We start from the raw sequence: 14,016 nt of genomic DNA, 5'->3' as shown, positions 1-14,016 counted from the left end.
TTTTACTCTTCCAAGGTTTACTTTCTGTCATGGCAGATTCATCATGATCTTTTGATCCACTTTTGTGTATTAAAAAATGCTATAGTAACTTTTTGGGGTTTTTTTTGTATTTGGGTAGCAATAAAAAAGTAGTTAATCAGAGAAATAATATATATATGAATGTTTTAATGTGTTTATTAATTAGTTTGTTTGGGGGGGGGGGAGGAGTCCTTGTAACCTGGTTTTCAGTCACTATTCAGTGGTGGTACTCCAATGGCTTTATAGTCCTGTGCTCTGATTCTACTTCATTTTCATCTAGCAACCCTGGAGGATGCTAATTTTGCTGGCTCACATGTTATGAGAAGAAATAACTTGCAATGTCCTACAATGACCTGTAGAGTTTAGTCTTGACAGACCTGTAATTGAGACTATAAAACACAATTATGAGATCTATTATCTGAAATGCTTGAGTCTTTGGTATTCCCCCATAAATTGGAGTACCATGCTTAAACTATACTAAATTGCCTTTAAAAATTACCCCTTTTCTAGTTGACTTTTTATTATTAGCATCTAACAGTGTTTACTTTTTGTTTATAGAGGAATGCAGCCTTTGTTACAGCTGTGGGTGCTTTGCATTTCTAATGCTGGGTACACACTGGCAGATATATTGGCCGATCAATTGATCGGCCAAAATATCGGCTGCCCGTTGGCCAGTGTACCAGCGATATGTCTGTGAACAACGTCGTTCACAGATATACTGCGTCGGCTCTGCTGCACAGCCGATGCCCAATATATCTGCACATATATTGGGGCATCGTGCTGTGTGTACGGGCGGTCTGCCAACAGCCCGTACGCTTGCTGCAGAGGCCGCGGGGAGGGGGCCGTGATATGCCCCCCGGCCAGAAGACAGATGATGGTTGTTCAGTGTGTATGAACAACCATCACCTGCAGATAACTCTGTTAAGTGTGTACCCAGCTTTAGGAATATTAATTTATTGATCAAATTTTATTTTAACTCTGTGCTCAGCTCACTTGGTGGGTTTCTATTGTGTCAGTATATTACACATGCACGTCATTATATTTTATATACCCTATGTGGCCAAAGATATGTGGACATATCTAAGTAGTGTTTGACCATTTCAGCCACACCCATTCCTAACAGATGCCTAAAATAAAGCAGTCTTTATAGTGAAACACTAGCGGGATGGATTGTACTGAGGAGTGCAGTGGCTTTCAGTATGACACTGTAGTAGTATTCCACCTTTCCAACAAATCATTTCCTGATCATTTTGCCCTGCTAGAGTTAGAGATCAACTCTAAGTGCTGTTATTTGTGAAAGGGAATCATCCAAGAGTTAACATCAGCTCAGCGGTAGGACTTAGTGTCACAAACCAGATTGCTGATGTGTGTAGTGCGTAAAAATTGTCTGCCTCTGGAAACTATGGTCCCGATTCCCTACGGATCGCTATTGCAATCGCAGCTGCAATTACGCATGCAGAACCGCAGTGAAAATATACAAATGAATTCTATCGCAATGCCGTAGCATAGAGACGCCCACTACCGCTATCTCACATCTGTAATACCTGCGTATACATCGGTAACATCGGCACCTCACACACAATCATTACAGGTCAGAAATTGCTAACCTCGTCTCATGCAGCAGTGATCACGCTGAGGAAAAAAATTTGTGGGTCCCATGGACCCCTCACTTTATAAAATTGGGGTCCTACTCCACTGGTTCTGGGTCCCATCACATATAATGGGGGGTGAGAACAGGCAGCAGTTGGAACAGTACTGGGGGAAGGTAGCAGTTGGGGTAGAGGGGGTTAAGGACAAGCAGCAGTTTGGGTAGAGGGGGAGTAAGGTCAGGCAGTGCTGAGGGTAGTAATGGGGTAAGTGCAGACAGCAGTTGCTGGGGGGCAAGGAGGGGGCTAGGGACAGGCAGTGCTGGGGATAGGGAGGGGGCAGGGGCTTTCACTAGCATTGCACCGAAGGGTCCCATCACAAACTAGCAGTACTGCTCAAACGTGCTCTAGCAAACACTGGCACTGCACAGTAGTGTCCCATGGGGGCAGTGATGACATGTCGTTGAGGAGGCAGGGGGTAGTGATAACATTAAGGTGGAGGGGCACGGGGCCGTGATGGCATGATGGGGTGGAGGGGCATGGGGCAGTGATGACATGATGGGGTGAGGGGTGCAGGGCTCTGATGATATGATGCTACGTGGGGGGGAGGGGGAGGGGGAGTACAGGGCTGTGACTAGTATTCCTGAAAAAAAAATAAGTGAGTGGAAAGGAGTAACACAGACACACGACAGTGATGGCTTTACCCAAACAGTACTGCCACAAATACACTTAGTGACCCACTATGTCAGTGGACATACACACCTGACAGTGCAGTCACACAGAAAGAAGGCTCCTGCAAAGACAGTATGTGCCCTCTGTCACTCACTGAGCTGTCCTCTGTTGCTGGAGATGCCGCTTGTGGTAGGAGCCCCAGCCACTTGTCTCTCCCAGCTGCCCTGGAGCAGGTTTCCAGCAACTGTGTGCACCTTCAAAAGAAGGGCAGGTGCGGGACGCTGTGTCACTTCCGGGGCCGAGGGGTTTTCCCTTCCTATATCCTCCCCCGGACCGGCAGCAGGAAACTCCACAATACCCTCCTCCTGGCATCAGACGCTGGCCCTGAAGGAACTTCATTGCAAGGAGATACCCCACAGCCACTCCCACCTCCACGTGTCACTGCATTCTATGGTACCGGGGTTGCTCACGCGCCGATACACTGGGCTGGTGCCTGTCTGGCTGCAGCAGCTGGTGCTCGGCGCTTGCGTTTCTCCGACCTCTTCCACCCCCAAACGCTCACAGCCTGTCACTCACTCTGCGATGGATTCTTAGCTGCATAGGTGATCGCAAAGCTAACTCACACATGCGCATTGTGGTGCGTACGCCTGCACAGTATACACCATCTGCCGATCTGCGCGTGCTGTTGCGATCCGTAATGAATCGTACCCTATGTCAGCACAAGAACTGTTCTTCGGACCTTCATGGATTGGGTTCCTATGGCTAAGCAGCTGCATACAACCCTCAGGTCACTATGCTCAATGCCAAAGATTGGCTGCGGTTCTGTAAGGCACACCACCATTGGACTGTGGAGTTGTAGAAACGCTTTCTCTGGAGGGACGAATTACGCTTTACCAGACTGCAATCTGATAGATGAATCTGGATTTAGCTACTTCTTCGAGAGCTTCCTGATGGAATATGTACTGCCAACTGCAAAGACCATTACAACGATTAAGACAGATGTTCATCAAAAACAATGGTTTGCTGTCTTTGGTGTGGAATAGTTTGAGTAGCCTGTACATAGCCCCTGACCTTAACTCTGTGGAACCCCTTTCGGGATGAATTGGAATGTGAGCTGAGAGAGAGTTAAATGTTTCATCGAGGAGCACTGCACAGCCCCACTAATGCTCTTGTGCCTACAGAGATCCAAAATCCAGTGGAAAGCCGATCAGAGAAATGGAAGCTCCATACTAATGCCTATAGTCTTTGGAGAAAAACAGTTAACAATTGGATATGGGTGTGATGTTTAGTGTCCACATACTATTGGCATTTTAGAGTATATGTATATATTATAGCATTTTTTACCAACCCTTCTGCATAAGTCATATAATGTATGCAATGAAATTATTGACCTAAAACCTGTTTGTTTAGTAAGTACATTTTTACAATTATTTCTTTTAGGTCTGAATTGCGAAATGCCAGTAAATGGCCTAATCTCCCCCTCTATACCCAATAGTCATAAAACATTTACGTCAGATGCCAGTGCTGTCAATCATCCTGCATCCAATACTTTTGACTACCTCTGGAAGTACCCCAAGTCTCCTATTGTGAAGGACAGTAATGGGCTTAGTCCACATCAGGTGAATGGTTCAACATCATCTGTGACAAACGGCCCCTTGTGTAAAGGGAGCTCACAGGACACCTGGGAGAACTCTGATTCCAGCCGTCCAGCGTCTCTCACTTTTAGCGGTCAAGACTTATGTAATTTTAGTAATTCTAATGTAAAAGTGGCAGCTGCAGCAGACGAAACGCATTGCTTTTCTGAGGCATCCCGACCTGTCCCTGTGTTGATATCTGCTGTGCAGGCTCTTTCTCCTTCATCTCATCAGGGAATGGAGTCAGATGCAGGGAAACTATTGGAAAATGATGGAGTACTGACAGATACTTTGGAACCCTCTGGTGTTGAAATAGGTGTGTATAACCCTTCCTTACACTGTGCTATAGACATGTATTGTGATTGCTGTTCTTCTAACACACAGTTTTAGGGTTTCTATCTGGGCGGCCCTCAGCATACAGACAGATTAATGTATATGTGGCCATTAAGGACAGCAAGCAGGTGAATGAGAAACAAAATGACTTTGCAGCTTTTTGTCAGCAGAATTGGAACAAAATATGTATGTTTACACACCATAAAAATAAATTCCAGGTGACTCATACCCAGTAACAAATCACTGCCAGCAAATGACTTAAGTAAAGTCATCATTTATTTTAAATACCGTAATCTATATTGAGGACATTGGACCTCCCCTGGGTCTAAAGCTCCTCCTGGATCCTGGTTTCCCCTCACTGAATCCTGCAGTAACAATTCATGCCTGGCTGAAGATGCACCCACACCTACTCATGTGATGTCTTCAGCCAGGTATGCCTGCTGCTGCCTAGCCTCCCAGGCCAACACGTTACACATCGTTTGGCAAGGTTATCTGTCTCATTTTTAATTTGGTGACTGAAAACAAAAGGAATTGTTTACAGAGAGGAAATAGGAGCAACTCTTTAACCTCTATCTTATCACCAAATCGGCTTCTGAGCTGCTCTGTTGCCATATGATCACCGGGAAGCTACTATTTGTGATCAGTAGTTGATGTGTAGAGGGACAACACTGAGAAAGTATGGGGACGACTACTCCCTGTAAACACCAGTTCAGTCTGGGAGTAGGGCTTCAAGCACAATGAGGTTCATTAATCAGTTCTAACATAAAAATGTTGTAAGTAGTCTTCATTATAGCACCCTGCACCTGTCACAACTCATATAGTTCCTCTTTCCTGCCTGGGGTGTCGAACACTACGTAAGTACTTGTCCTATGATGTTGTCGTTTTTCTGCAATCAATTTTCCAAGTAATTAAGAAAATTGTTTAGAGTTGGTGGAAGTTGTGTGGGTGCGATTATGGAAGCTGATTCAGAGATGTAGGATATTTATGTAGATTGAGCGATTTTTACCCATTGCGCATGCGTGAAACCTGTAATGTGCACACACAGAGAATTTACTGTCATAATGAATGACAGGTAGTCAACGTTTGGGCGAGGTAACAGGGGGTGGCTAGACAAACGCAGGTGTGTCGTGACCGTTTAAACTCTGTTTCATGGGTGTGCATATATCAGCCATTGCGATCTCCTTTGCAGCATGAGAGCTCTCTGCGTGTCAGGAGAGCTGCACTCTTTGGCCCGTATTCAATTTGGAGGGGCCAACACGGGTGACCTCATTTTCGCCTATTTTGGTTTTACCCCGTATTCAATTTGAAGGACTTTCCGCCTAGGCAGAAAGTAAATGCAATGTACCAGGCGAAAAAGTATCGCCTATGAATAGCAGGCGGAAAAAAGTGCAGAATTGGGGTTTTGGGGTGCAACGTTGAGGGAACCCCTCTGCAGCCTTCAGACAGTCCCCCAAAGGTAAACTGTGTCAAAAAAAAAAAAACACTTAAGGATCCCGAAAAAATGACATTGAAAAATAGGGCAAAAAAAAAAAAAAGTTGGGGTACAAAGTTAAAAACTAGCGTACTTGACTCTGGGGGGGTCCCCAAATATGCCCCAAGTGTTTGTTTGATTGCAGGTGTTTGCGGCAGGTGGATTTTTCACGATTTTTACAACTACACTTTAGCAACTTTTAAATATGCTGACCCCCATTTTCAAGTACCCCAAATTTGCTGGGATAAGTTATTTTCTGAAAGAAATACTCCTGAATACTATTCTGCACCACATATATAAAAACGCTATGTAGCAGCTATTGAGCCCGTTTAAAAACTCCAAATACCTTCAGAAAGCCAAATCGGGGGGTACTATAGTGAACCCCCATGTCAGAGCATCTTTTGGGGGTGTCAGACTGATTTCCCCAAATCTGACAGTACTTTCCGCCTGTTTCAGTTTCGCCGGGTTCCGTTTTCGCTTACCTTCATATTGAATATTGGGTAAAGCGTGCACGCGCGCGATACTTTTCCGCCGGCGAAGTAGGCAGAAAGTCCGGGCCGCGAAAAAGTATCTCTGCTCATATTGAATACGGCTCTATGAGACAAGTTAGACTTCACTCAGAAGCTGCATGGCTGCCTGATCTGCGTCAATGTTCCCGATTTACAATATTGTACGTTGTCAAACGTATATGAGAACACAGCAGTGGGCGTCCCTATGCTCAGGTAAGCTTTAGAAGACATAAACATATTTTCGCAATTGCAAACTATAAGAGATTGCAGTTGCAAGTGCATTAGCGTAAATCTCTGAATCAGGCCTATAGTACGAATCCAACTACATATGTACAAAAATAACATTTGTTTTCTAGAACACTAAAAGGCGATAATACCATGGCCGTCAATGCCAGGTGCAGTGAAATTACCTAATTGTCTTTTTCTAAAGTGAATACATAGAATGCCATATAATTGTTCTTAATGTACAAATATCTATATATTGTTATAATATTATGTCATAAGTTTAAATATCTGTTGTGAAAATAGCATAGAAAACTATCTTCTAACGTGGATATATACATGAATTATAAAATTAGTTAATTGAATAATATTATTAACTAGTGTTCCCACAAAGCTGTTTTAGCAGGGCACCGCGCTTTGCCTATTTTGTAAATTAAGTGCATCGTGCCCTTTTTCGCAGCACCAAGATTTGCTAATTTCAAATCTGCCCACGGGAGGCTGGCTTGGCTGGGAAGGCTGGTAGACCTGGGTGCACTTGACAACATACAGTATGCTTTCATCTGCTGCTGTGCTCTCGCCTGAAACAAGTGTGTTTGGTTGCCCAGAGGTTTTCTCAGCAGCTTCTTTTTTCCCTGGGAGTGCCTGCCTGATAGGGAGTTCCCCCGCGGCCCATGTTCCCGCTGAGCAATGGTGGGTCATAGCTTGGGGCATGTAGCTCTCTGACTGCGTCAGAGATCCCTATGCATAACCGGATAGTGCACCAGACCCCGCTGCCATCATAGCCATTTCCCTGTGTCTGCTGGCTGCTTCACATTCCCTCTCCGGGCACCAGCAAGTGTTTTTTCCCACTCTCTGTGCTGGAGTGCCTCTTGGGCATCTTCCCCTTGCTTCACTCTTTGATGGGGCATGTGGGTTGGTCTGATGGCATGTGAGATGGTCTGATGGGCATTGAAGGAAAAAGTTAGGTATTTGTTGCTTGTAGGAGTCTGAGGAGCACTGAAGAAGCATGAGAGTTGGTCTTATGGGCATTGAAGGAACATGTGGGGTATGAGGGATTTGAGGTACATTGAAGGAGCATGCAGGGTGATCTGATGTCATGTTGTGAAGCATGAGGGGCATTAAAGGGGTCTGTTGGGTGGTCTGATGGAATGGGGGGGGGGAGATTTAAATATTACATACTGTATGATACTATGCTACGTGTTAGTGATTACAATTCATAATATGCCACACAGCTGTAGTACAGTGTCCAAATTTTTACCCTTCAAAATGAAAATGTGCCCTCCTCTGTGATTAGCGCTCTCCCTGAAAAATTCCTGGCGTGAACACTAATAACCTTCAGAAAATGTATTTCATTTGTACATCTGTTTTTATTGCAAATCCATAGTATGTCTCTATATGATTTGTACACTAAAGCCCTTATTGCAAATCCATAGTATGTCTCTATATGATTTGTACACTAAAGCCCCTATTGTTTACTACACCTTGTTTCCCAGTGCTCAATTCAGAATAAAAGTTTTTTATATATATATATATATATAATGTCAAAATTACAATGTGTCGCAACATAGGGCAGATACGTTTCCATAATAAGAAAATATGACTGTTTATAGTTCCCTTCAATAAGAAGCTATGGAGAATATTCAGACAAAATTTTGATAATTAAATAAATTGTCTTTTGGTATTCCTTTATTACACGACATGCTGTTCCATTTGTATATGGACTCAAGAAGAACATGAAAAATATCCCCAGCAATGAGGATTTAAATTCATCTAGTCAGGGTTATTTGTATAGCCAGCAGTGACTGATTAAACACTCAATCAGATTGCCGGACAATAGCTCTGCTATTTACGCGTGTGTAATGTTTGTATGATTGAGAGATATATATACACACACATAAAAGGAGAGCGCACTCTTGAATACTAAGGTAAACCATTACTTAATTCACAGTTCACATACATTTAAGTTTAAAGCAGCAGATTTAGCCATGGACGTTCCTTCAGCTCCGGGTAATATACAGCAGCCGCCAGCTCTGGAGACGACGGATAACGTCACAGGCCACGCCCAATGCGTTTCATCAAAGGATAACTGTCAGGGGGTGTGGCTAACCTCTAGCATCACTCCCTTATATATCTATCTGCACTGACTATTCAATCAATTACATACTTGATTAAAACAATTGGGTACAGCGTTCATACATTTAGTTCACATCCACAAAACATTATTTATATTATGTATGTATGTATAAGGTTATTGTAAACAAAGACGGATAACATCAAAGTCAAATATTTATTTCTAAAATAGTCCATATCGGAGTATTTTTCCGGTCACTTATTGCCACAAAAATGTGTATGTGTGCATATATATAATTATAATGCATGCAGAGCTGCACTGGGTAGTGGCATTCAGAGGATTCAAATGAAATACAGTAGATGTCTCAGTGGTCAACGTTTTAATGTATTCACATTTTCATCCTGACAAAAACGTGAATACATTGAAAAGTTGACCACTGAGACATCTACTGTAGTTCATTTGAATCCTCCCAGTGCCGCTACCTAGTGCAGTTCTACATACTGCGTACCTTGTCAGGTGCGCTAAGATTAAGCAGGCAATGGGGTCAAGTAATACTTAAGTATTTGTGAGTGCCGGATCACTGGATTTGTTTGTATACATACATACATATTAGGGATGTGCAGGCTTGGATAGGTTCGAATTTGCACGCCAAGTTAGGATTTTTCCCTACAAAAATCGGGTCTCAGAAAGAGGCAAAATGATGTTTGTCCATGAAAGATGACGTTTTGCCTCTTACACACATATATTTTACAGAAAGAAAAACTGCGGCACTCACAGGACCTTTAAATGAAGACTCCAGACAATACTGTATCAGTGTTCAACGCTTCAATCCATTTCGACTCTTATCAAGAACTTGATAAAAGTCGATTAGACTGATACGTTGATACAGTATTGTCTGGAGTTTTCATTTAAAGGTCCTGTGAGTGCTGCAGTCTTTGTTTCTGAATATATATATATATATATATATATATTACAGTCAGGTGCATAAATATTGGGACATTGACAGAATTTTCATATTTTGGCCTCTATTCACCACCACAATGGCTTTGAAATGAAACAAACAAGATGTGCTTTAGCTGCAGACTTTCAGATTTAATTTGAGGGTAATTACATCCAAATCAGGTGAACGGTGTAGGAATTACAATGGTTTCTATATGTGCCTTCCACTTTTTAAGGGGCCAAAAGTAATGGGACAAACTAAACAATCCTAAATCTAACTTTCACTTTTTAATACTTTGTTGCAAATCCTTTGCAGGCAATTACAGCCTGAAGTCTGGAACGCATAGACCTCACCAGACGCTGGGTTTCATCCCTGGTGATGCTCTGCCATGCCTCTACTGCAAATGTCTTCAGTTCCTGTTTGTTCTTTGGGCATTTTCCCTTCAGTTTTGTCTTCATTAAGTGAAAGGCATGCTCAATCGGATTCAGGTCAGGGGATTGACTTGGCCATTGCATAACATTCCACTTTTTAGCCTTAAAAAACTCTTTGGTTGCTTTTGCAGTATGCTTCGGGTCATTGTCCATCTGCACTGTGAAGCGCCGTCCAATGAGTTCTGAAGCATTTGACTGAATATGAGCATATAATATTGCCCGAAACAATTCAGAATTCATTCTGCTGCTATTGTCAGCAGTCACATCATCAATAAATACAAGGGAACCAGTTCCATTGGCAGCCATACATGCCCACACCATGACACTACCACAACCATTCTTCACTGATGAGGTGGTATGTTTTGGATCATGAGCAGTTCCTTTCCTTCTCCATACTCTTCTCTTCCCATCACTCTGGTACAAGTTGATCTTTGTCTCATCTGTCATTAGGATGTTGTTCCAGAACTGTAATGGCTTTTTTTAGATGTTGTTTGGCAAACTCTAATCTGGTCTTCCTGTTTTTGTGGCTCACCAATGGTTTACATCTTGTGGTGAACCCTCTATATTCACTCTTGTGAAGTCTTCTCTTGATTGTTGACTTTGACACATATACACCTACCTCCTGGAGAGTGTTCTTGATGTGGCCAACTGTTGTGAAGGGGTTTTTCTTCACCAGGGAAATAATTCTTCTGTCATCCACCACAGTTGTTTTTCGTGGTCTTCCGGGTCTTTTGGTGTTGCTGAGCTTCTCCGGTGTGTTCTTTCTTTTTAAGAATGTTCCAAACAGTTGATTTGGCCACACCTAATGTTTTTGCTATCTCTCTGATGGGTTTGTTTTGATTTTTCAGCCTAATGATGGCTTGCTTCACTGATAGTGACAGCTCTTTGGATCTCATATTGAGAGTCGACAGCAACTGATTCCAAATGCAAATATCACACCTAGAATCAACTCCAGACCGTTTACCTGCTTAATTGATAATGAAATAACGAGGGAATAGCCCACACCTGTCCAGGAAATAGCTTTTGAGTTGATAGTCCCATTACTTTTGGCCCCTTAAAAAGTGGGAGGCACATATAGAAACCGTTGTAATTCCTACACCGTTCACCTGATTTGGATGCAATTACCCTCAAATTAAATCTGAAAGTCTGCAGTTAAAGCACATCTTGTTTGTTTCATTTCAAAGCCATTGTGGTGGTGAATAGAGGACAAAATATGGAAATTCTGTCAATGTCCCAATATTTATGCACCTGACTGTGTGTGTGTTTGTGTATATGTATGTGTGTGTGTATATATGTATGTATATGTGTAATATATATATTATAATATAATTTTATGTGTATACACAATGTGTGTGTGTGTGTACACACACTGAATAGGTATGTAACACCTTCTGTCAAAATACCGACAGCGGCATCCCGATGGTTGGTATCCTGACGGGGGTTGGGTAAGTATACTCCCCTCCAAAACCTAACCCTACCCACCCCCACCCAACGGCTAACGCTAAGGGCATCCCTATCTTACCTCGTTCGGGCTGGCATTCTTTGGCGCTCCGGCGTCGGGATTAAGATAGGCGTCTGTATTTCGACACTTATCTCAAGGCTGCCGGTCTCATAACTAGTGTATGTGTGTGTGTGTGTGTATATATATATATATATATATATATATATATATATATATAATATTATAGTCCGCAACTGCAAAGGCGGCACTCAGAGACTCCAATATAAGGTGAAGAAAGACCCTCTATGGGGTAACTTTATTATGTCATACAAAAGTCGACGGTTCGGGGAATGTGTCCCCTTTCTCAAGACAACCTTATATTGGAGTCTCTGAGTACCGCCTTTGCAGTCGTGTACTGTTTGTGGGGAGCAATACCCCTTTGGAGGGCACCAGAGCATTTGCAAACTAAAAGGACTGGTGAGAGCTGGGCTTTTTCTGAGATATAGATAGATAGATCTATCTATCTAATATAATCTATTTCTCACACATACACTTTTCTCAGTAAATATATTTGTAATGGGGCTGTTTTAATGAAATTTTCACCAAATGTCAGCAACATCCCATGCAATCCACACATGCAAAAAAAAATCAAACCATAGATGTCCATAAATTAAATTATGCATAATGTGAAATGACACAGGAAAAATCGTTCATTAATAGGGCATGAAAATGTTGAAAATGACCAGCGATGCGCACTCCCGCTGGTCGGTTTCGACCGCAATCATTGCCTGAACATGTTCAGGGATGAGGGAAGGTGCCTACACTGACATATTGTTCAGTATAGGCACCGCAGGGGAAGAGGAACGACTGTATGATTACAATGTAGTCATCGTACTGTTATTCGACTATCTGATAGTGGATATGCATCTTAACTGTCCTTTTTCTTGCACAGCCTGTAAATGTATTTATTACCAGTTAATAATATATTCAACAGAGAATATTTTGGCCATTCAGATCAGTCCCTGCCCTAGTGGAGCTTACAATCTATATTCCCTACCACATGCTCACACATATACACATTAGGGTTAATTTTTTGTTGGTAGTCAATTAATCTACCTGTATATTTTTATGTGTGGGAGGAAACCCACACAGGCATAAAGAATATACAAGCTCCACACAGTTTGAGCCGTAGTGGGAATCAAACCCACAACCTCAGTGCTTTCGAGGCAGTAATGCTAACCATTATACATTCTGTATATGATACAAGCTGCTTGGTAGGTACTTTATCTCTCTCCAGTATTTGATAAATTCCCCCACACTCTTCATCGCCTAATTGGCAGTTAGAATGATTATTGACAAATGTAAGTTTATGGGCCGGGTTCAGTTAGCCTTGTTATCAAACCGCATGAGGAAGAGGGTTGTAGTCTCAGACTTTATGCCCAAAACTATTCAATTACAAGCTCTTTTCCTTGCGTAGTTAATCTGCAGCTAATGTGCTTTAATCCATACATTTCGGGATAAGTACCTGGAGCTATGGGTTAACGAGTTTGCGGCAGCCACGATAAGGGCAGAATGCCCTACTTTAATGCTGATTTCTGTTTGAGCTTCATGAGGATGTGAACCGTAACCCGCGTTAAGTGCAGTTTACGGCCTATAACTGAATAGCCCCGGGAAGAGTATCGCTGCTAATCCTGACTTTAAACATAATTGAATTCGACCCTATGTGCTCAAATGCACCTATCCCATACTTGTCTACTTTTGAAAAAGCATTTCGGGATTATTGAGAAAGTAACACCTGTGCGTTAAAGTGGACGTGTACTGCTACACCTGAGAGGCAAGTCATAAAATTGACTTTCATCCAAATGTAAAATAGCCCCCAGTGATCGCGGTATTTGTGGGTCCCAGGGACCCACCACTTTAAGAAATGGGGTCCTACCTGACCATTTCTAGGTCCCATCATAATTTATGCTTTAGAGCTCCCCATATGCCTCAGACCTCCCCACATGCCACCACATATCCCCACATCTCCCTAAAATGCAGATCTGATACCCCCAACAGCATCCGATAGCCCCACAAGCATGCATGTTTTAATCCCTCCATGATCTTTCAGGTAATATGACTTGTCTGTTCACAAAACCCATAGTGAATAAGTAGGCTTACCATATCATCCCTTTAAACTGGGACACTCATGGATTACACAGGTTCTGTGGCTCATTAAAACCAGGTGAAATCCAGGCATGAAGTCAGCCAGTCACAGAACCTTTGTAATTAATTAATGTGTCCCGTTTTAAAGTGATAGTATGGTTAGCCTATGAATAACGCTTTAGATAATAGGCATATTTATCAAAGGATAAAAGCCCGGTCTTTACACATTATGCCGCATATTAATGCCCAGCTTTTACACATTATGCCGCACATTAATGCCCTTTACACATTATGCCACACAGCAATGTCCGGCCTTTACACATTATGCCGCACATTATTGCCCGATCTTTACACATTATGCCATGCAGTAATAACCCTTACAAATGATGCCACACATTAATGCCCTTTACACATTATGCCGCACATTAATGCCCTTTTGTCCCCCTATGCATTGCCCTCAGTAGTAGTCCCACCTATGCAGTGCCCCCAGGAGTCCCCCATATGCCTCTTAGACCCCCTATGCAGTGCAGTGAAGGTATCTGC

At 42.6% G+C, this 14,016-nt stretch overlaps 1 protein-coding gene across 3 annotated transcripts in view; it reads left to right on the top strand.

Moving 5' to 3' along the window:
* Positions 1-14,016, top strand: part of BAZ2A (bromodomain adjacent to zinc finger domain 2A) — a 145,523-nt gene that overhangs the window by 62,648 nt on the left and 68,859 nt on the right. For all 3 annotated transcript variants that reach the window (XM_088473112.1, XM_088473114.1, XM_088473113.1), the window contains exon 3: positions 3,717-4,226. In XM_088473112.1, the coding sequence (XP_088329238.1) occupies positions 3,717-4,226 (510 nt within the window). The remainder of the gene's footprint in view (positions 1-3,716; positions 4,227-14,016) is intronic.

The sequence above is a fragment of the Taudactylus pleione genome, unplaced genomic scaffold (assembly GCF_031769625.1).
Source record: "Taudactylus pleione unplaced genomic scaffold, aTauple2 ptg000130l, whole genome shotgun sequence".
Classification (NCBI taxonomy): Eukaryota; Metazoa; Chordata; class Amphibia; order Anura; family Myobatrachidae; genus Taudactylus; species Taudactylus pleione.
The sequence above is the reverse complement of the archived record's forward strand: the minus strand, read 5'-3'. Positions and strand labels throughout refer to the sequence as shown.